This window comes from Pinus tabuliformis, chromosome J (genome assembly GCF_031772625.1).
Source record: "Pinus tabuliformis cultivar Carrire ecotype Pingquan chromosome J, CPIR1, whole genome shotgun sequence".
Lineage (NCBI taxonomy): Eukaryota > Viridiplantae > Streptophyta > Pinopsida > Pinales > Pinaceae > Pinus > Pinus tabuliformis.
In genome coordinates this window covers 856,304,504-856,330,608 of record NC_142295.1, presented here as the reverse complement: position 1 = coordinate 856,330,608, position 26,105 = coordinate 856,304,504, and the positions used below count along the sequence as shown (strand labels likewise).

General features: G+C 39.1%; 1 protein-coding gene across 6 annotated transcripts in view; it reads right to left on the bottom strand.

The window, feature by feature from the left end:
* TSL (Protein kinase superfamily protein) overlaps positions 1-26,105 on the bottom strand; it is a 334,646-nt gene that overhangs the window by 247,470 nt on the left and 61,071 nt on the right. For all 6 annotated transcript variants that reach the window (XM_089378607.1, XM_089378609.1, XM_089378608.1 and 3 more), the window contains one exon: positions 9,170-9,236. In XM_089378607.1, the coding sequence (XP_089234733.1) occupies positions 9,170-9,236 (67 nt within the window). The remainder of the gene's footprint in view (positions 1-9,169; positions 9,237-26,105) is intronic.

The window sequence follows — 26,105 nt, the reverse complement described above, 5'->3', positions numbered from 1 at the left end:
TCCTGTTGAGTCTTCAACAACTGAGATTAAGTCTCTAATCAACAGCTAAGATTAGATTTGGCTTGATCCATGTCATTTAGAACATTCTCAACCAATTTTATATTAATCCCCAATAATATTTTAATTTTCCTAAGTTTAGACTTAGGAACTCCATTAAAAATATTAATTATTTTAATATCTCTCTAACCGGGTGGAATTTCCCCAAACCATTTCTAGGTCTTGGAGATCTCATGTGCTTTAGCCTCTCCACCAATTTTCATGGCTAGAACACATCCGATGCTACCACAAATCAACATTTCTGGGGACGATTGTCCAAAAATAACTGTCATTGTGATTGTATTTGTGTCAGTATTTTCCTTTGCATTTACTTTCTGCAATATTTTAATTGTGAAGGCTACAGTAGAATTTATTTCGATATTTGTCGTAAGAACACTGTGAATAACTTATTTCTGAGTTAATAAGCAAAAGAAATAATATTAATCATGTTGGAAATAATACTGAGAGGGGGGGTGAATCAGTATTATCAGATCAATAAAACCTTTTCAATTTCATACTCAGAAACATATACGCGACTTCAGTTAAGTGAATCCGCGTGTACACGCGACTGTGTCTAAAGCAACTAGCGTATATGCAGATATCTTATGATTCAGTTAATCTTATCTTCAGTAAATGCATCAGAACATTATTAAGCAATTTAACAGTAAACAGGTGCAGTATAACAGAACAGAACATCACACAAGAGCCACACACATGAACACCATGATATAAGGTGGAAACCCAATGTGGGTGAAAACCACCTGCTGCAATTCGTCTCTTTCTTCTTTAATGAGAAACTTCTTTTACAATATACTGGTGCAGTCCTTTACCAGTATGCAGGCTACAACCTGCAGAGGGCTACAACCCTCTCTTTCGTTTTCCAACTACTTCTGGAAGGGAGCTACAACTCCCTCAGCTCTTGTACTAGCTGATCCATTTACTAGTACGTAGGTGCTGACCCTACAACCTTCAGGGACCACGTTTCATCAATTTTCAGACTGGATCCAAGAGTACAAAGCAAACATTACCGCAATACAATCATCAACTTATACTTGCATCATAATTCATTAAACAACCCAATACCGAATCACTGAAACCCTGTCATCAAGAACACAGAACCCAAACCAGAATCTAGAACTCTGCAACAACCACCAGAATCAGCAACAACCTGAAATATCAACCCTTATCATGCATACGCTACTTCACTGTACCAAAACCGCGTGTATACGCGCTTTCTCCAAAGGCAACCCGCGTGCAGATCTAGAAATGATTACTTCTGCCTTTGCTGTCAGATCCGACCCTTGCCAAGCGTCCCGAACAGATAACCAGCAATACCAGATCCTCTCACTGCGTCAGACACCCACACCCATATCTTTGCCTAGTGATCTTCTCCTTATATAGCCTTAGGCCTTGTTCAATACCAAGAGCCAAAACCATAGAAACACAATACCATCAACTTCAAAACTAGGGATCGACACGCCCATCGAGACACAATTGTCCGAAACCATAGGCACAACTTCCAAGGACTAACCGCCATGGACCAAAGGTACTTTTCCACATACACGCGCTTTTTATGAAGCCAACCTGCGTGTACACGCGACTTGGGCTTAACAAACCTGCGTGTATGAACTTCCTTGGTAAGCTGTACTAGGATCTGTCTTCTGATTAAGTTGCCATTACCTGTACCAACTTCTGAGCATCTGAACCAACCTCTGAGTGAGTTGCCATCAAGGACAACACTTGAATCATAATGCCAACAATCTCCCCCTTTGGACTTGATGGCAACCACTACACCAAGTCACTCTCCCCCTTTGACATCAAGGGCAAAGGGCGGACCAAGATATTCTCTTCTTTGGTATACCTTCTGCTGTCCATACTCAACCTGAGTACTTGCTGAAATCTCCAACTGTGCTCCCCCTTTGTGTATGCCAAAGTGTACCAATCTATCCATCCTGCTCTTGCTGAATTGTGCTGTTCATGCTCCCCTTGACTGTAGGCAAGATCTGCAAAAGATGTTCTTCAAGAAGAACAAGGACTTATACATCATAGAAGACCTTCCTATCACCAAAAGACTCAACATACATTCATCATTCATCCCAGGCATAGTGGGGAAACCAACATAGGCCGTTACATGACCTTGACACCATAAAAAGAGATATCACAAGAGATACATGACATAGAGACGAAATATCTAGACCAAGACTTATGAAAGCCACCAACAGCATCATGATCTGTACCATAAGCATCAGCCTGCAATCCCATTCCTAAACAGTAAGATGTATCATTTAGCTTCATAGACTTTATCAACAACTTCTAACCATAATGCCAACAATGCATTATTTGAAGAATATTCTCCCCCTGAGTGTGAGCCAACCATGTCTAAACCATTTCCTGAGTCTGTTCTGCTCCCCCTGAGCCTGAGCCAACCATGACTGAACCTGGGTCTGTTCTGCTGCCCTTTCTCCATATACGCGACTTTGCAGCCTATAACTCGCGTATATACGCGACTTGTCTTCATTATTTCAGCGTATGCAGGATGGAATACTGAATCTCATCACTTTCAGATTCCCCTGTGTCTGTTATGTCAGCTGACTGAGTTGTCCCACACCTTTCTGTCTCTGTCTTCTTCAATTCCTGCAACTGTGATGATGCATGGTCCCCTTGTCTTGAATTTTGAAATATGCTCCTGCATTCCCTTGCTTTATGCCCATAGTTGTTGCATGTATAACACCTTATATTTTTCATGTTCCTTCTATCATCTTCTTCATATATCCTTTCTCTGTTATGAGGACATCTAGCAGCATAGTGACCAACTCTACCACATAGAAAACATTTGAAAGGCAGCTTATCTTTGAACCGTCCAGTTCCCCGTTCAAGATTCTTGACAAAATTTACCTCATCTTCTTCCTCTGACACTTCGAATGCGGCCTCTGGTGGTACCTCTTGTCGCATTTCAAAAGCAGTTAAGATCCCGTGAAGCTGTGACATGGTAATTTTCCGCACATTCTCCTTTTCTTCTATGGCAGATACTTTAGAATCAAATTTAGTAGACAGAGATCTCAAAACCTTTTGAACTAAGACAACTTCCTCAAATTCTTCACCCAGATCCCTCATACAATTCACAATCTCATCCATACGCAGGAAATAATTAGCTACGCTTTCATTACTTCGCATCTTAAGAGTTTCATACCGGATTCTGAGAGTTTGAAGCTTCGCTATTTTTACCTGATCATCTCCTTCGTAGCTTGTAACGATTTTGTCCCATATTTCCTTAGCTGATTTGAGATGCATGATCTTCATAAATTCTGATTGAGTCAAAGTACTTAATAGGACATTAACTACTTTGGCATTGAGCTCATATTGCTTTTTCTCTGCTGGATCTGTAGGAGTTGCTGATGGGAATTTGTATCCTCCTTCTACGAGTCCCCAAACTTCTGCTCCAAGAGACTGTAGATATGCAGTGGTTCTTATCTTCCAGTGAGTAAAATTGTTCCCGTCAAAGACTGGTGGCCTGATGTGTGCCTCTCTTTCTGGATTAGCCATTTTGATGGATCTTTTCCTTCAAGCGATCAAGCTTCCTCTGAAGGACCTGCTCTGATACCAATTGTTGGAAATAATACTGAGAGGGGGGGTGAATCAGTATTATCAGATCAATAAAACCTTTTCAATTTCATACTCAGAAACATATACGCGACTTCAGTTAAGTGAATCCGCGTGTACACGCGACTGTGTCTAAAGCAACTAGCGTATATGCAGATATCTTATGATTCAGTTAATCTTATCTTCAGTAAATGCATCAGAACATTATTAAGCAATTTAACAGTAAACAGGTGCAGTATAACAGAACAGAACATCACACAAGAGCCACACACATGAACACCATGATATAAGGTGGAAACCCAATGTGGGTGAAAACCACCTGCTGCAATTCGTCTCTTTCTTCTTTAATGAGAAACTTCTTTTACAATATACTGGTGCAGTCCTTTACCAGTATGCAGGCTACAACCTGCAGAGGGCTACAACCCTCTCTTTCGTTTTCCAACTACTTCTGGAAGGGAGCTACAACTCCCTCAGCTCTTGTACTAGCTGATCCATTTACTAGTACGTAGGTGCTGACCCTACAACCTTCAGGGACCACGTTTCATCAATTTTCAGACTGGATCCAAGAGTACAAAGCAAACATTACCGCAATACAATCATCAACTTATACTTGCATCATAATTCATTAAACAACCCAATACCGAATCACTGAAACCCTGTCATCAAGAACACAGAACCCAAACCAGAATCTAGAACTCTGCAACAACCACCAGAATCAGCAACAACCTGAAATATCAACCCTTATCATGCATACGCTACTTCACTGTACCAAAACCGCGTGTATACGCGCTTTCTCCAAAGGCAACCCGCGTGCAGATCTAGAAATGATTACTTCTGCCTTTGCTGTCAGATCCGACCCTTGCCAAGCGTCCCGAACAGATAACCAGCAATACCAGATCCTCTCACTGCGTCAGACACCCACACCCATATCTTTGCCTAGTGATCTTCTCCTTATATAGCCTTAGGCCTTGTTCAATACCAAGAGCCAAAACCATAGAAACACAATACCATCAACTTCAAAACTAGGGATCGACACGCCCATCGAGACACAATGGTCCGAAACCATAGGCACAACTTCCAAGGACTAACCGCCATGGACCAAAGGTACTTTTCCACATACACGCGCTTTTTATGAAGCCAACCTGCGTGTACACGCGACTTGGGCTTAACAAACCTGCGTGTATGAACTTCCTTGGTAAGCTGTACTAGGATCTGTCTTCTGATTAAGTTGCCATTACCTGTACCAACTTCTGAGCATCTGAACCAACCTCTGAGTGAGTTGCCATCAAGGACAACACTTGAATCATAATGCCAACAAATCACTGCAGTTGGATTTTTATTTAGAAATTTTTACAAAGATGTCCCATCCTCGTGTGCTAAACCTCACTCTAGCTGTCATTGCCATGCACCAGGGGCTTCACAAGATATCCTTTCAACAAATATAGGTTGCTCTCTATGATCCCTATCACAAGCCTCATGTTCGGATTTGCTCCTCTTGGCCTCACAGAAACTTCATTTCCCATGAAAGTGACCTCAAGTGCCCTGTCCACCATGTCGAAACAGAGACGAGTTACTTTCCAACCCTGGTACGTATAACAACTCCTTAACCTCCATAGGACTCCCTAAGTTCAACTGGAACTATATACTACCAACACCCTCCACTACATATCTCACATTATCTCCAAGCTCTACATGGAAATCTAGGTGCTTCTCATCAAAACTAGTAAAAGAGGTCTCGAGATCCTGTCATGTGATGAGAAGCTCCACTGTCCACAAACCACACACCACGAGATATGGTGCCAAAAAAGCAAGAGACCAAGGCAAACTCCTTATCAACTTCTCGGAAAGCTCATCCATTTGTGTTGTTGCTACTGTAAAAATTTTCTCTTTGCCCTTCTTTTTTGGACATTATCTAGCATAGTGACCAAAATTGTGACATGCAAAGTACCTGACTTTGCTCATGTCCTCCTTGCCCTATGAATATCCACCTCCACCCTGGTGTTGCTTAGCCTTTCCCTCACCCTTCTTTGCTTGCACAGCAAGAGCAATATCCACCTCATTTCCTCCCCTGCATTGTCCACCAATGATAGAACTTTCCCAAATCTCATTTTGGGTAAAGTCTGCCCAAAACCAGCTCCAATCTGGAAGTTGTTATCTCGCAAGGTTCCCCTCCACAAAGGTGGCCAATTGCTTAGAACACGCCTTCAAAGCTACTTTCACAAGTTCTGTATCAACCAAAACTTCTCCCACAGTTGATAGCTCATCACAAGCCTACTAAAACCCTAGTAAGATATGAGGTCACGGTCTCACATCTGTTCATCCAAATATTGTTGAGCTTCTCTCGCAACACCATCTCCTTGTTCTCGTTAGTACTCTGGTATAGACCAGTCAAGGTTGTCCACATCTTGTATGCAGTATCCTTCCCTATTATGTGAGGGATCATGTGATCCTTTACACCGTCCCAAATAATTCCTCCTACTTTCACATCCTTCAACTTATGATCAATTGCTTGTGTAGGGTCTATAGGAACCTAGATTTGTGTGCTTACAAATTCCCACAAGCCATTCACCTTTAAAACAATGAGTATTTGTTTCTTCGTGGACTGAAATTGTTGACCACCTCCAACTTGTCTTCATACCTCAAACCCAGTGATGCCATACTAAACAAATTGACTTAGCCACAAATTACAGTAAATAATTTTAAATATGTTGTCCAAAAATATTTTACCGTCAAATATATGATCTCTCTCCTGCCACAGTTTTAGAGCTATGATACCATGTTAATTTAAACTTTTATCGATCTTGATTTAATTTCACTCAACAATTTAACAACACCTAGTAAAATATTTTACCACATAAATTTCAAAACTGCTAAAAACTAAATATGTTGATAATTAACAAGTAAATTTGCAACAAAAATAAGTGAGAAATCAAGGATAGGTACAATAGAAAAATTCACCCACAAAACCCTTCAAAAAGATTTATTAACTCAAAAAATATGGGTTAGATCCACAGACAAATACACAGGAAATTATAGTTGATAAGAAGACTTGTAACTCGACCTCTACTGAGAAATTTGGCCTAATAAAAACCCTCGTTTCTAAGAAATTTGACATGCTTGATCAAGATCTCGGCCTATACAACCCTTCTTGACGTCACACATGTCACTTGTGTTTGTCATCTCACATGCATGGACTGTCTACACCCTTCCTCACTTTCACGTGTGAGTTGTGGCATGATTCCTTGTTGCTTGGCCTCCTTCCTCCAACTTGACCTCTAGATTTCCTCCCAAAATCCTCTCAACATCCTCCTAAATCTCCTTGATCAAGTCGGGCCTTCGAGCCTTAGCCTTCGCCAAATCACTTGCTCAAAAGCTCAACAATGAATGTGTGTCTTAGCCTCTTCCCCTAGGCTCAATTTACAACATTATTAAGACCTAGATCGACAGCGGAGATTAAATCGTCGAATTTCTAAAGATAAGTCACTTAAATTTAGTAACTTACTTTTCTTAGGCCTTCTTTTCTTAGTAAATAGTTTGCATCTAATGCATGTCTCATGCAACCCTCATGCATGTCTTATGTATCATGCAACCCTCATCCATGCCTTGCATGTCGCATGCAACCCCTATGCATACCTCGCATACTGCATTCAAGATCCTCAAGAGGCAAAACAAGATCTTTCTAGCTAAGACACCAAGCTAGAAGACCTTTCACAAACCCACAAAATTCTTTAGATCAACCCTCCAAACTTGCTGCCTGCTCGGCTTGCTACACAAACCTTGTGCAGCACCAATATGGCAGCACTATACGGCTGCATTCTTCGCCTACTGCACAAACCCTACACAAAACCTATATGGCTGTACTCTCTGTTTGCTGCACAAACTCTAAGCAACACTTGTGCAGTTGTACTCTTGACCTACTGCACGAATTCTACACAACACCTGTGCAGCTATACTCTCATCCTGCTGCACCAACTCTGCAAGACCTATTGGGTGGTTACATCCTTTTGCTGGAGATTTGTCCCGCTTAGACTCTCCTCCGTAGGACTATCTTTGGATGAAACTCCTTTATCACCATTGCTAAAGTAGTAAAATCTCTTTGAATCACTATCCTTCGTGACTCAATCTCACAATGTCTCTTATCTTTTTTCTTCACCTAGCCTTGTTTTTATAAGCTTGAGAGACCAAATACATTACCCTAATCTCCAAAATGATTGAGGTTGATATTAGATTTCACCTAACTTGAGATCAATGGTTAAGATTCATCTAATTCACTAATGCAAAAACATTTATATTTCATTAGATCGAACTCTCTTCTCTTATAAAAAGCAATTACTTCAATAAATCATTTAATTAAAATAATTTTGCTGAAGTTAAAGGCTTTGGATAGCTTCCACACGTCTAGACACTTGGACTTGTGCAGAAGTACCTGTCTAATGCTACTAACAGTAGCATTTTTTACTCCATAAAAGGCACTGATTTGCTAAATGTTAGCTCTTTATTTCTCATTTAAATGAACTTTGTCATCAAAATATTGAACAACATGCATATAATTAAGCATTTTGGATCACTTTAATTCAATTTTTCAATAAAATTACACCAAGATTAGCTTGTCATAATTTCATTTTAATCCAGAAATAGAGAAAAACAACACCATTTGTTCGTCTATAATTGAAATGGGTTGTGTGCCTAACACTTACATAAAGTTTTGCATCATTTTCCATGCAATGGTTTAGCTATTATATCATATTTTGCACACTGTTTTTTCGCACTTATTATCATAATTATTCAGGACAGCAAGCTCTTATTTCGATTTAAGTGTTACTAATTGTATATTGATTGTTCGTTGACTCCTAAAGTCGTTAGGTAATCCTCCCTATAGTTAGCAAGCACTAAGCCGAAGTGTATGGAAAGAGTACATGGTGACAGTGTCCTATTTCCAGTTACCTTGGAACCAGACAGATTCAAGTAATAACAGAGCTCCTTGCCAAATTTCCAGAATTTCTTCTATAAAGTTCAAGAGTTTTACAAGGTACCATCATAGTCACTATTTTTCAACTTCTTTAAAGAGAACATCAAGCTTGGGTGCCAGCAGAAACTTCTCCTTTCTGGAAACATTAAGCCAACTTTGGCCTGTGATTATGCAAGACACCCCCATGCTCAAAAGCTGTGCCCCAAAGGCTATTCTATGCAGTTTCTATGGGAATCTATGATGAAAAATGACGAAGAGTAACACGTGACTTGTTACAATAGTTGTTTACTATGTGGCATCTCGTTCATGGCAGTTATACACATCTTTGTTATATGCAATATTCTCTCTTCTTATGCACTTAGCTTGGAGAGGCTTGAAGCATGTAAGAAACTGTAATGATATATGTAACAGTGGACAGTAACATAATTTATCTATCTCCATACTTTGAAGTTTGCTAACATATCAACAAACAAGAAAAACAGTACATGAATATAACAGATATAATTTGAAAATAAATGAATGGAATATAACGAATAGATTAAGAAGACATCTGGAAGCAAATACCAAGTGAACTTGAATGTCTTTGAGTACTTGACCATCCTCCCAAGTCTCAGATATCACTGTTCCAGCCCTGCAAAAGGCATAGGAACTTACTGTAAACATGACTCCCAATTCACTTCTATATGTACACATGAGAATTTGTCCACCCTTTGTTTTGTACTGAGCAAAGGCTTTCTTAAAACATTATGAAATTTATCAAGCATGAAAATGCATGCCAGGAGCCAACTGTGAACATCCTCAATACCTTAAAATTCTCTCTTGCATGTAGCTCAGGACCTGTAGTTTTACTGGAAGATGCTACCGTATTTTAATATTATGTCACCCATCATTATGCAAGAATACAAATGGCATACATCCATAGATAGCATAAATAAGAAGTAATCACATCAATATTTTTATCTCAAATCAACAAGTCAGTGTTGGCCAAAATTTTGAGACAGTAAGATTGAACCTCATAGTCCAAAATTCACTCTAGCTGGGACTTCAGATTTACTCACCTACATTTAGCTACTAAGTTGCACAAAACTTGGAAACAGATACAGGTTTCAGAAATTGGAATTATGCAGGATAGACTCAACATTACAAAGTTAATCATTCAGTATTGAAAGTTAGTGAATCACTTGGCCATATAGGAACCTTGGTGCAGAGCTTTGTTCCAGCTTGACTTTGTTCTGGAGTTAGAATGTATGAGCTTTGGGGATTATTCAAAGATTAATATTCCAGGGGAATAGCGCGTCTTGTACTATTTTATCAGGTTTTAATCCATCCAGACTTTCAGAAATCTAATTTTAGTATTCCCCATGCATCAGATTTGCATCTCGTGTTTGGAGGATGCATGGGAGAAATAAGAATAGTCAGATGGGCACTTTCAGATTCTTGATTTGGCTATAGAAACTTGGTCTTTTCACCTGCAGATGACAGTATACTTGGATACTCATGAGTCATTGGATACTCATTCTATTTTTAGAAAGTGCTCCAAATGGCAAGACAATCATATTTTCAAAGACACGGTATGAAGATTCGTACATGATTCAAATTTCAGCTGATTCCGAGACCACATCATTTTAGGTATATTTTGTATGGTCTATTTTTGGCAGGCAGATAATGTTTTTGGCAGGATAATTATATTTTTGGGAACCCAGTATAGCATGCACTATCATTATTAAATTTCATACCATTTTGAGGACTTCTATTTTCAATGACCAAATCCATTTTGACCATAGCTGTTGGGAGCGAGAACAAAAGCAGGAAAGGGAAGCGCGAAGCACCAATTTCCAAAAGACTCCAACAGCAAAGAATTTCAGGAACATTTATTATATGAGATATATTTTGATGCAATCTCAAAAAAAGGTTAGCAAAGAGATGAAGTTGTAGAAAATATGAAAACATAGATCTTTGTAGTAGATTAATGATAATAATTAAAATATGAACCATTTTGTATGAAAACTACATCAAAGATCTAGCAGTTATAACTTATGGTATTGCCATCAAATGATCAACTATGTTGCACGAAACTTCAAGGAACCCGAGGTTTCGGGCCATACCCATACCCGAAACTCCAAAACTTGACCGAAACTCAACCATCATGTAATCATCTATTAGAGTTAATATAGACTTGTTTTTCCTTCTAAATTGTCATCTATGGGTCTTATTCCCTTTTTTCTTGCAAGATAAATGTGTTATTCACTCATGTATATATATATATATATATATATATATATATATATGAGGTTTCGGCTGACGTTTTCATTTTTGGGAGGTGACGTTTCTAAACGTGCCCGTTTCGGAAACTCCGAAATGTTTCGGCATTTCGTGCAACTTAGGATCAACCATAACAATGACCTTCAAGTTTCAAGTTTCAACTGATAACATTTGTCATCAACAAACTGTAAGAGTAACATCAAACATGAAATGCAATAGGGCATCACGTCCAAAGAGTTATAATATATAATACTAGTTCAAAATTCCACTGCCATATAAAGTTTACAAAATAGGCCATAATAAAGAGATACTTATAAGTTCTCGAGTCTATTAAAATTTGGGTACCAGAGGACAAGTGGGTCCCTAAGGCTTTGATCTTTGGCCTAGGGAAAAGTGTCCAAATCTATTTTTTACTTTTCTCCTAAAGTGACTTTATAAGTGGTAAAGTGAATTTAATTTTAAAATGACTTTATAAATGGTAAAATTATATTCTAATTTAAAAGTGACTTTATAAGTGGTAAAGTTACAATCTAATTTAAAGGTGACTTTATTAAAGTCAATGAAGAATTAGAAAGTGAAAAAGTAACTATGGAAATAAAAGGCTAAGTGGGTCTTTATTTAAGTGGGTGAGTTAAAAAATAAAAAGTGAGAATTAAATGCACATGTATTCTCATCCCTAGATCTAAATGAATCTCAACCATTAGATCTTAGGGTAACCCAAAAGGTCATTTAGAGAATAAAAGGAAAAGAGAAGAGGAAAAGATCAATTCATTCTTTCATGAGCATTTGAGAGAAAGAGAAGAGAGAGCAAGGAGAAAGTTTCTGAGCAGTGAGGAAGTGAAGGAGAGCAGCAAGAAGACATTTCAGCAAATCTGGACAACAACGTTTATTGGCATGCATTCCAAGGCAAACCTATACATCAGGAGAAAGGCATGAAAATCGAGGAAGAGGGACAACACAAAAATCGAGGAAGAGGGACAACAGCAAGGGCGAGGAATTTTGAGGCAAAATTGAGCACGAATTTCGAGGCAGGCGTACTGTTGAAATCGGTACAGTCTGTACAATCCGTACAACAAGTTTTGGGCACGTTTTTCGAGGTTGGTCGTACAGCATTTAATGTTGTTTTATTGCTGGAAAATTTTTGTTTTGGTTGTTTGCTGATTGGCGCGATTTTCGACGCAAAGTGCAAGCACGGAAATCAAGATAAGTTGTAATTTGTGGTTGCTGGAATTTTTACTGTGTATTTCAGTTTCTCTGTAAAAGCATTTTCAAAAATAAAGAAGAGCTCTGAAACTGGTTTTCCCCAAGAGTTGTAGGTGGTTTTACAAAGGTCACATTGACCAAAAATCACTATGTTATTTTCTGTGTGGCTGTCATAATTTTGTTGTGTTTATTTCTGAAATTTCAGCAATTGTGAAATCTCTAAATTTGTGTTTTCAAAAAAATATTGTCATTTCCAGATTTTAGAATTTTTATCAGTCTTGGATTTAAAACTAAATGGATGGAGTGATAAGGAAAACTGATAACCAGAGTGCGAGTTGAAATTTCTTCAAGGTATCAGAGCTTGGTTGGCTGAAAAGTGTAGTTTGGGACAGCAAAGTGAAAATTACAACAAGCTGATTTTTACACATAAAACATAAACCTTTACCACAGATTTGAAAATTTCAGTTTGGTAGGACAGTGAAACATGTCTTTGGGTTTGAGAGTTGAAGACAGGTTAGATGGGCAAAACAACTACAGTGCATGGAAGGAGAGAATCTAGAGCATCTTTGACGAAGCAGAAGTCTGGGGCATTATGGTAAATACCACACAGAACTTAGTAGTAGTCCCTGCTGACCCTATACAGTTGGCAGAGTTTAACAAAAAGAATGCTAAGGCAAAAAGATTGATTCTGGAAAGAATCAAAAACCATGTCATTCCTCATGTGAGAGGAAAGACTTATGCACATGATATGTGGACAGCCTTGACCAGTCTTTACCAGAGCTCAAATGAAAACAAAAAAATCGTCCTAAAGGAGAAACTGAAGGCCATTAAAATGGCTAAGACTGACAATGCTATAGCATACCTCACAAAGATCACTTCAGTGAGAGATGAGTTGGCAGTTGTAGGTGAGATCATTGCACCCACTGAGTTGGTGAGGATTGCTTTGAATGGTCTTCCCAAGACTTGGGAGAATTTTGTGGATGGCATTGTTGCACGGGAAAACCTTCCCGATTGGGAGAGGTTGTGGGATGATTGCATTGAGAATGAGATCAGAAAGAACCATCTTCGGGCAGCCAAACAGGTGGAGGAGGATGATAATGTGGCATTGTTAGCAAGAGGCAAGAAGGGCAGAGCAAAGAAGCAAGCTTCCAACAGTGGAGACAAAGGCAAAAGTAAAGGCAAGCAGCAGAACAAGGAGTACTATTCCGAAGTCAAATGTTGGAATTGTCAAAAGTTGGGACACTATGTTGTTGTGTGTCCGGAGAAGAAGAACAAGAAAGGGAAAGACAAACCCATGGCATCTTTTGCAGAAATAGAGAGCTTCTTAGAGAGCTTTGATCGGGAGTTTGGGTTCATAGCTTGTGAAGCTGCTAGTGCAGGATCACCTGCCATACAGGTTCAGAGGGAGTGTGCATTCCCCGCTACTAGCAGAGCATCTTCTAGCATTTGGTATGTTGACAGTGGTGCTTCCCGCCACATGACAGGAGTCAGAGAGTACTTCTCAGAGATTTCAGAGGGTGATACTGATATGGAGGTAGTACTTGGTGATGATGGCATTGTTAGAGCAGTGAGTGTGGGGACATTGACATTTGATAGGGGACCCAAACCTCCCTTGAAAGTGTCAGATGTTCTATACGTGCCTAGAATGAAGAAAAACCTGATATCCGTCTCAGCACTTGAGGACAGAGGGTATGATGAGTTGTTCAGGAGAGGGCAGGTGCTTATATATCCTAGGGGAACTCCAGCTTCTTCGGCTAGAGAGATTGGTGTGCGCCATGCCAAGGTGTACAAGTTCTCATTCCAACCCCTGATGGCATTGAGTAGCAGCACCCGAGACAGGACCGAGAGCAAATCTCGCAATTCAGAGTTGTGTGAGATTTGGCACCGGAGGACGGGGCACATGTATCATGGGGCCTTGAGCACATTGTGGGAGATCACCACTGGTGTGCCAGATTTCAGTTCTGATCACTTTGATGTATGCAGAGAATGTGCTATGGGGAAGTTTGCCAGATCCCCTTTTCCCAGCAGAGCGACTGGGATCCTTGACTTGATTCATACCGATGTGAATGGTCGGATGTCTCATGTATCCTTGAGTGGCTATGAGTACTATGTTTATTCATTGATGACTACTCCAGGAAGACCTGGATTTATTTCATGAAGACCAAGAGTGAGGTCTTCAAGCGGTTTCAAGAGTTCAAAGCTCTTGTGGAGACCCAGACAGGCAGGAAGATCAAGGTCCTCAGGTCGGACAATGGAGGGGAGTATACACTTGGTGAGTTTGTCGATTTTTGTGCTGAGGCAAGCATTAGGAGGGAGTTCACAGTTCCTTACAACCCCCAGCAAAATGGGGTTGGCCGAGAGGAAGAACAAATCCATTGTAGGGGCTACCAAAGCCATGCTTCATGATCAGGGGTTACCTTTATTTTTGTGGGCGGATGCCTGCAACACTGTTGTGTACTTGCAAAACAGGAGTCCACATCGTGCCTTGGGGAATGTGACTCCAGAGGAGGCTTTTTCTGGGAAGAAGCCTGATGTTGGGCACTTTCGTATCTTTGGGTGCCTTACATATTCCTATGTCGCCAAGGAGAACAGGACCAAGCTAGATCCCACTGCAGACAAGGTCATCTTTGTGGTTTATAGCGAGACCTCGAAAGCTTATCGGATTTATATTCCTGCACAGAGGAAAGTGGTTGTCAGGCGGGATGTGATGTTCGAGGAGGAGAGATCTTTCAGGAGGTCATGGGAGTTAAGAGAATCCTGAGTCACCAGACCCTCAAGAGCAACTGAGTCAGTCACAGGGATCCAGTGGTCAAGGATCAGGAAGTATGTCGATTACAGTGTCAGTTCCATCAGTGAGTAGTGGCTCTCAAAGTCAGGTGGGTGGTTCTTCAGGCAGCATGCAGGGCAGTCCGCAGAGCAGTTCACAGGGTAGTCCACTAATGAACAATTCGCACGATACATTAGCATCTACAGGCACAGATTTAGGCATGAGGTCAGTTGGAAGGCCTTCAGGAGTTCACGCTTCTAATGATGATGAGGATTCTTTCACTGCGGTGGGAGAAGTATGCTCAGGGAAGAGGAAGCCCAAGTGGCTTCAAGATACCTTGCGCGAGGCCACATCAGTTGCTGGGCCAAAGAGCAAGGTTAGAGAGAGTAAACCACCTGAGCAGTTCTGTAGTTACATGGCATTGGTAACAAGCATTATAGACTCTGAGCCTTCTAGTTATGAGGAGGCAGTCAGCCAGCAGGTCTGGAGAGAGGCCATGATGGAGGAGTATTCTTCTATTATGAAGAATGATGTTCGGGAGGTAGTGCCGAGGCCTGAAGGTAAATCAGTTGTTACTTCCAGATGGCTCTACAAGATAAAGCATGCTGCAGATGGCAACATCGAGAAGTTCAAGGCTCGATTTGTGGCGAGAGGGTTCTCACAGGTAGAGGGAGTTGACTATGAGGAGACCTTCGCTCCCGTAGCTCGGTATACATCTATTCAGTCCATTATATCGATTGCAGCAGAGATGGGTTGGAAGATCCACCAGATTGATGTGAAGACCGCATTTCTCAATGGCTTCATTCAGGAGCAGGTTATATTGAGCAGTCGCAGGGGTTTGAGGTGCATGGGAAGGAGTCCCATGTATGCAGATTGAAAAAGGCACTCTATGGCCTGAAGCAAGCTCCTAGACTTGGTACTCGAGGATTGATACATACTTGCAGCAGTTGGGTTTCACAAAGAGTGACGTTGATCCGAACCTATACTTCATTGTGGTGGGTGAGGAGCCTCTCATTCTCGTGTTGTATGTTGATGACTTGATCATCACTGGTGCAGAGAGACTCATTGAGGACTGCAAGAGAGATCTTGCTTCAAAGTTTGAGATGAAAGATATCGGCTTGATGCATTATTTTCTGGGATTGGAAGTGTGGCAGGAGGAGGGGCATTTCTTCCTAGGACAAGGGAAGTACATTGTGGATATTATTAGCAGATTTCACATGGAGGACTGCAAACCCATGTCTACACCTATGATCACTAACTAGAAGAAGCTTCACGCTTCTGATTCCGAGTTGGTGGATCCTACACTATACAGACAGCTGATTGTTTGTTTGATATATTTGGTCAACACTTGACCATATATATGTTTTGCAGTTAACACTAGAGCCAGTGCATGTATGAGCCAAGGAGAGTGCACTGGGTGGCTGCAAAACACATTCTTCGTTACTTGCAAGGGACTATGGATTTTGGTTTGGATTATAAACAGGGTGATGGAGTGAGACTGGCAGGGTACAAGAATTCAGATTGGGCAGGTTGTGCTTCAGATAGGAAGGGTACTTCCAGGTGTTGTTTTGGGCTGGGTTCGGCAGTTGTGTCGTGGATCAGTTAGAAACAACAGTCAATTGCATTGAGCTCAGCTGAGGCAGAGTATATGGCTGCTAGTTTGGCTAGTTGTGAGGCCATATGGCTTCGGAAGATGTTGTTTGGTGTATTTGGTTAGGCATTGGGACCTTCAGTAATTTAGTGTGATAATCAGAGTTGCATAAAACTCACGGAGAATCCAATTTTTCATGATAGGTCAAAGCATATTGAGATCAAGTATCACTTCATTCGAGACTATGCCCAAAAGGGAGCTATCAAGCTTGAGTACATTTCCACAAATGAGCAAGTAGCAGACATTTTCACCAAAGCCTTACCACGCGGCAAGCATGTCTACTTCAGAGACAAGATGGGAGTGGTGAGAAACACTTTCCTCGGTAAGAGGGAGTGTTAAAATTTGAGTACCAGAGGACAAGTGGTTCCCTAAGGCTTTGATCTTTGGCCTAGGAAAAAGTGTCCAAATTTATTTTTTACTTTTCTCCTAAAGTGACTTTATAAGTGGTAAAGTGAATTTAATTTAAAAGTGACTTTATAAGTGGTAAAGTTACATTCTAATTTAAAGGTGACTTTATTAAAGTCAATTAAGAATTAGAAAGTGAAAAAGTGACTATGGAAATAAAAGGCTAAGTGGGTCTTTATTTAAGTGAGTGAGTTAAAAAATAAAAAGTTAGAATTAAATGCACATTTATTCTCATCCCTAGATCTAAATGAATCTCAGCCATTAGATCTTAGGGTAACCCAAAAGGCCATTTAGAGATAAAAGGAGAAGAGAAGAGGAAAAGATCAATTCATTGGTTCATGAGCATTTGAGAGAAAGAGAAAGAGAAGAGACAGCAAGGAGAAAATTTCTGAGCAGTGAGAAAGTGAAGGAGAGCATCAAGAAGACATTTCAGCAAATCTGGACAGCAGCATTTATTGGCATGCATCCCAAGGCAAAATTGTACAGCAAGAGAAAGGCACAGATATCGAGGAAGAGGGACAGCACAAAAATCGAGGAAGAGGAACAACAGCAAGGGCACGAATTTCAAGGCAGAATTGGGCACGAATTTCAAGGCAGAATTGGGCACGAATTTCGAGGCAGACATATTGTTGAAATCAATACAGTCTATATAGTCCATACAACAAGTTCTGGGCATGTTTTTTGAGGCTGGTCGTACAGCATTTAATGTTGTTTTATTGCTGGAAAATTTTTGTTTTAGTTGTTCGCTGATTGACACAATTTTCGAGGCAAAATGCAAGCACGGAAATCAAGATAAGTTGTAATTTGTGGTTGTTGGAATTTTTACTGTGTATTTCAGTTTCTCTGTAAAAGAATTTTTAGAAATAAAGAGCTCTCAAACTGGTCTTTCCACAAAAGTTTTATGGGGTTTATCCAAGGTCACATTAACCAAAAATCACTGTGGTATTTTCTGTGTGGCTGTCATAATTTTGTTGTGTTTTATTTCTGAAATTTCAGCAGTTGTGAAATCTCTAAATTTGTGTTTTCAAAAAAATATTGTCATTTCCAGATTTTAGAATTTTTATCATGCTTGGATTTAAAACTAAATGCATGGAGTGATAAGGAAAACTGATAACCGGAGTGGGGGTTGAAATTTCTTCAGAGTCTAGATTCAAAACTAAAAATAACAAATAATATACTATCTACTAAGGTTTTTAAACCTCTTGCCATGTGTAAATTCTAATTTCTTCTCCCATGGTCTAGTAACAACAGGAATTAATCCAAGGGCATGGGAAATTGTTCCAAGAATAGAATCTATTTTAGGAGTGCGGAGATTCGTTCCAAGAGTACACTCCCTCCGAAGCAAAGATTCAAAAGTAAGAGCATGTGGGGATAGGGAAGCTTCCCCGTGGCTAGGGATTTTATAGGTATTATTTTTTGAAGTTTCAAAGTAGAGTGGTGTTTAATACACCCATTTTACTGTTAATTTCACCAAAATTATGAAGCATTAGAATTGAGAAGATTTCGCGTAGAATGTCATGGGCTTCACACTGCCATTTCTACTCATGGAGAAAAACGCCCAACTTCTAGATTAAATGGGTTGACTTTTTAGGAGATCCAAACTAATTTTATCCTAGAAGTGGGGCACATAACTTGAGGATGCTTGGTAGAATTCCCATATTTAAACTGGTTATATATGTCCATGATGGAGTGCATGAGTTGGAGAGAGCTTTCTAGAGATTTTTTATATTTTCCTTTCCTATTCTGGTCCAAGATATGAGCAAATAACATGAGCAGGGTATTCTTAGAGGTTTCCCTAATTAAACATGCTATTAGAGTTCAGGCTTCTGTGATCCATATCAAGTTAAGAAAGATTCTTCAGCGAAAATCACATGGAATATCATTTGTCGACGCGTTTCGAACCAACCAGTGTGGTTCATCATCAGGACAAGTTGAAGAAACAGATCAAGCTCATCATGTTAAATAGTCTAATCGGAGCCTCCAACAGCTATCTTTTCTAACGGCTAGTTTGACTCAAGGACAGAGGTCAAAATTATTATATTCGTTTAATTTTGTTTAAAGACATAATTATTAAAAATTATTAATAATTTAACGGAAAGTTAGTTGAATAAATGGCCTTATAGAATACCTAAAAATTAATATAGAAAATAATAATTTTATTTAAATTTTATTAATATAAAAATAATAATAATAATTTTCTTTAAATTTTTATTAATAGATAAAAGGTAATTAAGTTCAAAAAGGCCAACTATCATAAGTTAAGGGAAATTAGTTAAATACATGACCTTATGAAAAAGGTAAATGCTTCAATAGAATAATATTAATTAGAAGAATCATTAAAAATAATAAGTTGATTAATAATTTAAATGGCAGCTAGTTAAATAAATGACCTAAAATAATAATTTTATTTACATTTTATTAATATAAAAATAACAATTTTAATTAAATTTCATTAATAAATAAAAGGAAATTAGGTTAGAAATCAAAGTTAATTACCATAAGATAATAGGAAAAAGACCTTATGAAGAGGTAATTGCCTCAATAAAATAAAAAGAATAAATAAAATAATATTATTTAGAAGAATCCTTAAAGAATGTATGCTAATTACTACAAAAAGGTAAAAAAGGACCCAAAATTAGTTAAAAAAATAGTTATAAGAAGGACCTCAAAATAAGAAGGTCTTGTAATATCAGAAGAAATAGAAAGAAAAGAGAAAACAAAAATAGAAATCACACTAAAATTAAAATAAATAAAATAAATTAGTTAAATAAAAAGAAAAAATAAAAATAAATAGATTAAAAAATAAATAAATAAATAAATAAAATTTTAATATATAAATAAAAATAATTATATATATATAAAATAGATCAAAATAAATAAAATAATAGTAATTATAAAAATAAAAATAAAAAAAAAAAAAAAACCAAAGAGGATGAAAAACGACTAGGACGAGAGGGCAGGGACCCAACACCTACTGACTTTCCAACCATCGTCTCTATTGAGATTGCTTGGTCTCTTTTCAATCTCAAGCGCTTCCCTGAATTTTCGATGATGGAAATGCGAAACCTTAGCAATAACACTGGCCTCTTCAATACAAACATGATGATTGGTTTTCTCAGCATGTTCAACCAACGTGGAAGACTTCGCTCCCCTATGCTTAAGATCCGCTGCATGTTTGCTAATCCTCTGATTAATGGAACGACCAGTCTCCCCAATATAGGGGGTCCCACAGGAACACGGGATCATATAAACGCCCTTCATATCCTTAGGGTCGATAGGATCCTTCACTGATCTGAGGGACATACGAATGGTGTTCAGCGGCCTAAAGGTCACAGGGACATTATGCCTCTTGAGAATCCTGCGTGTTCAGGGGCCTAAACATGCTATTATTTCCTGTGGATAGAGCACACTCCTTGATGGAGGTCATTTATGAAGATAAAAGTGTCTTTCTTGGTGAACTTTCCCTAATTAGGCTAGTGGATATCTCCTCCCTGGTTGAGAGGGAGTGAAGGTGGACACCTTGTTCCCCATGTGTCACGTACTATGGCAAGACTAACGGCCATAAGCCTAGTGCATGAACACTGGTAGGGATAATGGTGGATTGGATAAGCATCTAGGACCGATATTCTTTGAAGATTTGTACTATGACCAGGACTAACCGTCGTAAGTCAAGTACATTGATCCAAGATAAGAATAGTCCTGAGGACCAATGATGCCAGCCTAAGCCGACAATACCCACATTATGCAAATAATGTGCATGTCACTGGTCCCAAGCCTTAATCACCTAATCCATGGTGAAAATCTTCACGTATAAAGGTTTAAGGCTTCTTAATTAAGTTTATGCAGAAACGTTTCATTTGGACTATCTAAAGTTTTAAACTTTAATAAAGCTTTCCAGCGGAATCTTATACACCCTCATAAACTTTAGTTAATCTATACCCCGCGCATATTGACCAACCCTCATACCATGGTCAATTTCCTTTGGTTACACCCGATTTAACCCAAAATACATTAATCCGCTTGATTTCTATTATAACCCTCGTATAATAGAAATACACATAAAACACACGTAAGCCTTACCTTTTTGCCAATCCACGGCCTTTGCTCATTTATCGATGCTCACCTTCTTCGCGCGATCAATGTCCGATCATGAACCAATGAACGGTCTCGATCGTCGGAATTCAACGAGGGTTTGAGCCCGTTGAATAAACCTTCATCGCGTCCGCTTTTTCCACAAACATTATCGCGCTAACTCTCCGTCGTTGATCTTACCTTTCAATCCGACGGTTGTTGGTTCACCCGATCAACAAAACTAATCAGTGATCCTCCATCGTTGATCAAAGCCCATTTAATCCAACGGTTTGCAATCGTGGTTCGTGATAGAATTTGGAGTGTAGTTGACAGTTCTTGTGCAGTGTTAAAAGAAATTCCAAGTGCTAGGTAAGTGGATTTGTTTGAGGATGTTTGACAGTGGTTCCAACTTCATTAGATTTCATATGGAGAAAGTAGATGTTTAGATCCCACTCAAAATCCTACATACTTAACAACTTTCTAGATTTCAAGATTTGGGGGAATACAATGTTTCTATTCGATTCTATCATGTATGAGGGTATAGAAGTTGCATTTAATCAAGAGCACCAAGCCGTATATATAGCTTGATGTTGGTGGCAGTGATTCTTGAACTCCTCTATCATGACCCTAGTAAAATTATACCTATCACTCAAGTGAAATCCTGATTTGACATATTATGTTTTTTCTATCTTATTTTAAAGGTTAGCGATTGGTATTGATGGTGAGGATCCCAATATAGGCAATGATTTTGACAATATGTAGTTATTTGTTGCAGCATGATTCTTTTTGGTCTCTAGAGGCCATTTAAAGCCTCTTTGTTGATGTACTTTTGCATCACATATGGACTGCATTTGGTGCTACTTTGGTTATACACACTACTTGTATGATTGAATTTGTAACAACATGTAAAATTCTAAATGTTTTAGTTTCTAAATTCTAAAAATATTTGAATTTTTTTCTATGATTCAATAATCTATTATTATTATTATATATATTCACTAGTTTATTATTATTATTATTATCAGTGTTGATAATATCGGCAATATTTGGAAATATCGCGATATTTTCGGCGAGCCGAAATATCGCCGACAAAATATCGTTGATATTTCGGAAAATATTGCGCGATGATCGAAAAATCGCCCGTTGACAGGCAAAAATTTCTACGCAGCCCATAAAAATCCGATTTTGGTTTTTTTCATATCATTTTCATTTCTGATTGCTGGAGAAAGAAGGGGAGAGCTATGTGGTTGCTGCCAAGGAGGGTTTGAGCGTTCCATAGCTATTATCGCCACCAACAATGAAGATTTCATTGATATAAGCTTCAAAAACAGTGAGACAATTTCATTTCTTCCATTAACAGGTATGTTGACAATAAACCCCTATTTTAATGAATGTTTTATTAGTTTTAGGATTGTTCTTGCTTGCCTATTTCCCTACAATCATTTTGCTTGATTTTTTTTCCAATTCAAAAGATTTTCATGCCCATGACCAAATGCAAGGGTTTTAAGTTTGCCTCCTTATCCCTCTCTCTTCCTCACTGTTTCACTTGCAGCTTCGAGAAACATTGTTTACAGTGGTATAATACATCTAAACAGTGGCCAGAAAACTAATTAACAGTCACCATAATATATTGAGAAATCATTTGCATTCATTTGTTAGTCACTGTTTAGCATTTTTTTCATAAATTTTTAGGATTGACATGCTAGTTTCAGCGTTTAATATGAATGATTTGGATCTCTGGTAATAAGTTAACAATGGTAAAATTTGGCTTCTAAAGTCTCTATAAATTAATGAAGAAATAAATCTAATTCATAAGGAACCTTGTCTGAAACACTGGTGTCATACAAGTGAATTTTGGAAGACTGTTTGTTGAATACCGAGGTCTGATAATGCACCTACAGCAGTGGTATAATTACGTAACAGTGATATAATAAGTAATATACAGTCACCTCATTTCCTTGGCATATCATTTGCATTGTTAGGCTCTTTCATTGCTTGGCATCTTTGGTTAAAGTGGCAATTATTGCATGATACAAGCTCACTGCCCTCTTAAGTCTGCTCTCTTTTTCATGCCCATTGCAAAATTGCAAATTTGCAAATAATGTAGCAAAAAAAGTTAAAACTATTTTGTAAAATGATGTGGTTATTTGTAATTTTGTATTATTTATTAAGTTACTAATTCCAATTCTTCTTGGTGCCCTAGGTTTCCTTTTGAGTTAGCCCACTACAAAATACAAATATGCCAAAAGCCTTGGACCCATTTTGGGAGTATGGGAGCCCTGATGGTGGGACAAATCGTGCATATCTTACATGCAAATTCTGTGGGACCAGGATGACAGGTGGGATTACACGACTGAAAAACCATCTTGCTAGACTCAGTGGACATGATGTTGGGGTTTGTACAGTTTCTAGTCCGGAGCTTATACAAAAAGCTCTTGAGGCAATTGATGAAAAGGACAAAAAGAAGGAAGAGGCAGAAAGAAACAAAGTTGAACGTGCAGGTAGATCTTTCGGGATATCTTCTCCTGATTTTGATGTTGAGGGTAGTGGCCCTAGTGGGAGGGGCTCCACAGCTAGCACACCATCACATGCTACTACTAGTGCCACTGCGAGGTCATCATTTTTTGTTCCACGAACAGGACCTGGAGCACAACCTGGCATAAAATCGCCTGTTAAAAAGAAGGAGAAGCAAGAAGCAGATAGAGTCATGGGGAGGTGTATTTTCTGGAGTGACTTACCTCTCAGCATCACCAAAACCAATCCATTTTGGCAGCCAATGTGTGATGCTATCGCTGTTGTGGGCCCAAGGTACAAAAGTGCCACATATGAGGAGTTGCGGGGGCCAATTCTTCAAGCAGAAAAGCAGGACATTAACTCTAGATTGGCGGAGTTGAAAAAGACATGGGAAGTCATTGGATGCACAGTGATGTCTGATGGTTGGACAGATAGGAAGGGTAGGACCCTTCTAAATTTCTTGGTACATTGTCCTAAAGGTACCATGTTTATTAAATCGTTGGATGCATCAAAACATATCAAAGATGCAGCAACGATATGTGAGTTGTTAGATGGGTTCATTCGGGAGATTGGTGTGCAGAATGTGGTGCAAGTCATAACAGACAATGCAGCTAATTATGTGTCTGCCGGCAAAATGCTTATGGAGAGGCATCCCACATTGTTCTGGACTCCGTGTGCAGCACATTGTCTCGATTTGTTGCTTGAGGATATGGGGAAACTCTCCTTCATCAAGGAGGCGGTTGATATGGCTAGGAGCATCCCCAAGTTTATTTATAACCATGCTTTTGTTCTTAGCCTCATGAGGAGGTTCACTAGAAACAAGGAGTTGCGGCGTCCTGCCATCACACGTTTTGCCACAACCTTTATTACTCTTCAGTCTTTGCTTCGATGTCAGTTCGAGTTGAAGCAAATGTTTGTGTCTGATGATTGGCGTAATTGTAGATACAACAGGAGACATGATGGGAAAGCCATTGCAAAAATGGTGTACTCTGAGACATTTTGGCATGGAGTAGAAGAAGCATGTGCAGTTAGCGAACCTATAGTAAAGGTTCTTAGATTGGTGGATGGAGAGAAGCCTGCAATGCCTTATTTGTATGAGGGCATGGATAGGGCCAAGGAGGCCATTCGTTATGCAGACAAGGGTTCTATTGGCCTTGATAGGCAGATGATGTTATGGGATGTGATCGATAATCGGTGGACAGGGATGCTTCATCGACCCATTCATGCAGCAACAATCTTCCTCAACCCTGCATTTTCATACAAATGCAACTTTGATTTTGATGGCGAGGTGATGGAAGGGCTCCATTCCTGTGTTCAAAGGATGGTACCTGATCCTGAGCTTCGTAGCAAAATCAATCGCGAGATACAGTCTTATCAGGATTGTGTTGGCCTATTTGGCTTTGATGATGCTATTAGGGAAAGGACCCTTCTTCATGCCACGTAAGTGACAAGTCATAATTCTATTTTTTTTAAATTCAATTATATAACTGTTATTTGAAAGTTTAATTATGTTTTATGTTTTTGAATTTTTTATTTCATTATTTTGTTGTAGATATTTGGTGGCGAAGCTATGGTGCAAGGGCACCAAATTTCCAAAAATTGGCCATACGAATCTTGAGTCAAACATGTAGCTCTTCAGGGTGTGAGCGCAATTGGAATGTATTTGAGAAAATACACACCAAAAAGCGCAACAGGTATAACTTTGAGCTCAAGCCTTCAGTTGAGCAATTACACTTATTGTAATTTTTAATTTTTAATTTATGACCTTCAAGTGTCAAGAGTCAAGAGTGAAGACTCATTACCTTTTTTGACACTCTTACAGGTTGGATTTCGCACGCCTCAACGATTTGGTGTATGTGCATTACAACATTCGACTTCGAGTGAGGCAAATAGAATCACCAATGGATCCAGATGCCATTTCCTTAGACAATATTGATGTATTGTCTCCGTGGAGGGTGGAGTCTGAGGAGCCCATATTGGAGGAGTCACCTTCATGGTTAGAGCTAGTGGCAGATGATCCATTAGAGCAGGGGCAGCAAGAAGAGGACTCGGAGTCAGAGGAGCAGCAGCACTTAGAGGAGGAGCAGGAGCAGGAGGAGGAGGACACTGCAGGAGCATCAGCATCAACACCATCTGCTATAGATATAGGAGAGCAAAGCCCCATACTTAGCACTCATTATTTGACATTAGGTGCAGAGGCAGGGTCAGGGCCTTCTACTACTAGGGGCAGGCCTGGCAAACAGCCCATCATGTTTTCCCGTAAAAGGGGGAGAGGGCAGTGATTTCAGATAGATAGCTGCTAGCCTGCTAGTTTTATTTGTTATGCTACATATAACTCATGATGATGAGATACTTTTATATATCTGATGTTATTTTGTATTGGTTCTCCACATTTGAGTCCTTGAATGGACAATTATCAGGGATCAGCAGGATTTGGTATCGCCTTTGATATATCATTTCTATTTGACATCATATATATCAGTGTTTTCTTCATATTTATGTGCCAATGTGTTTATTTCATGTTGTTATTGCTTTATATGTTTAAAAATCTGAAGAAAAAAAATGAATATATTATGCATTTTTTATGCTTGCCAATATTTGCCGATAAGATATTTTCTGGACCCTCG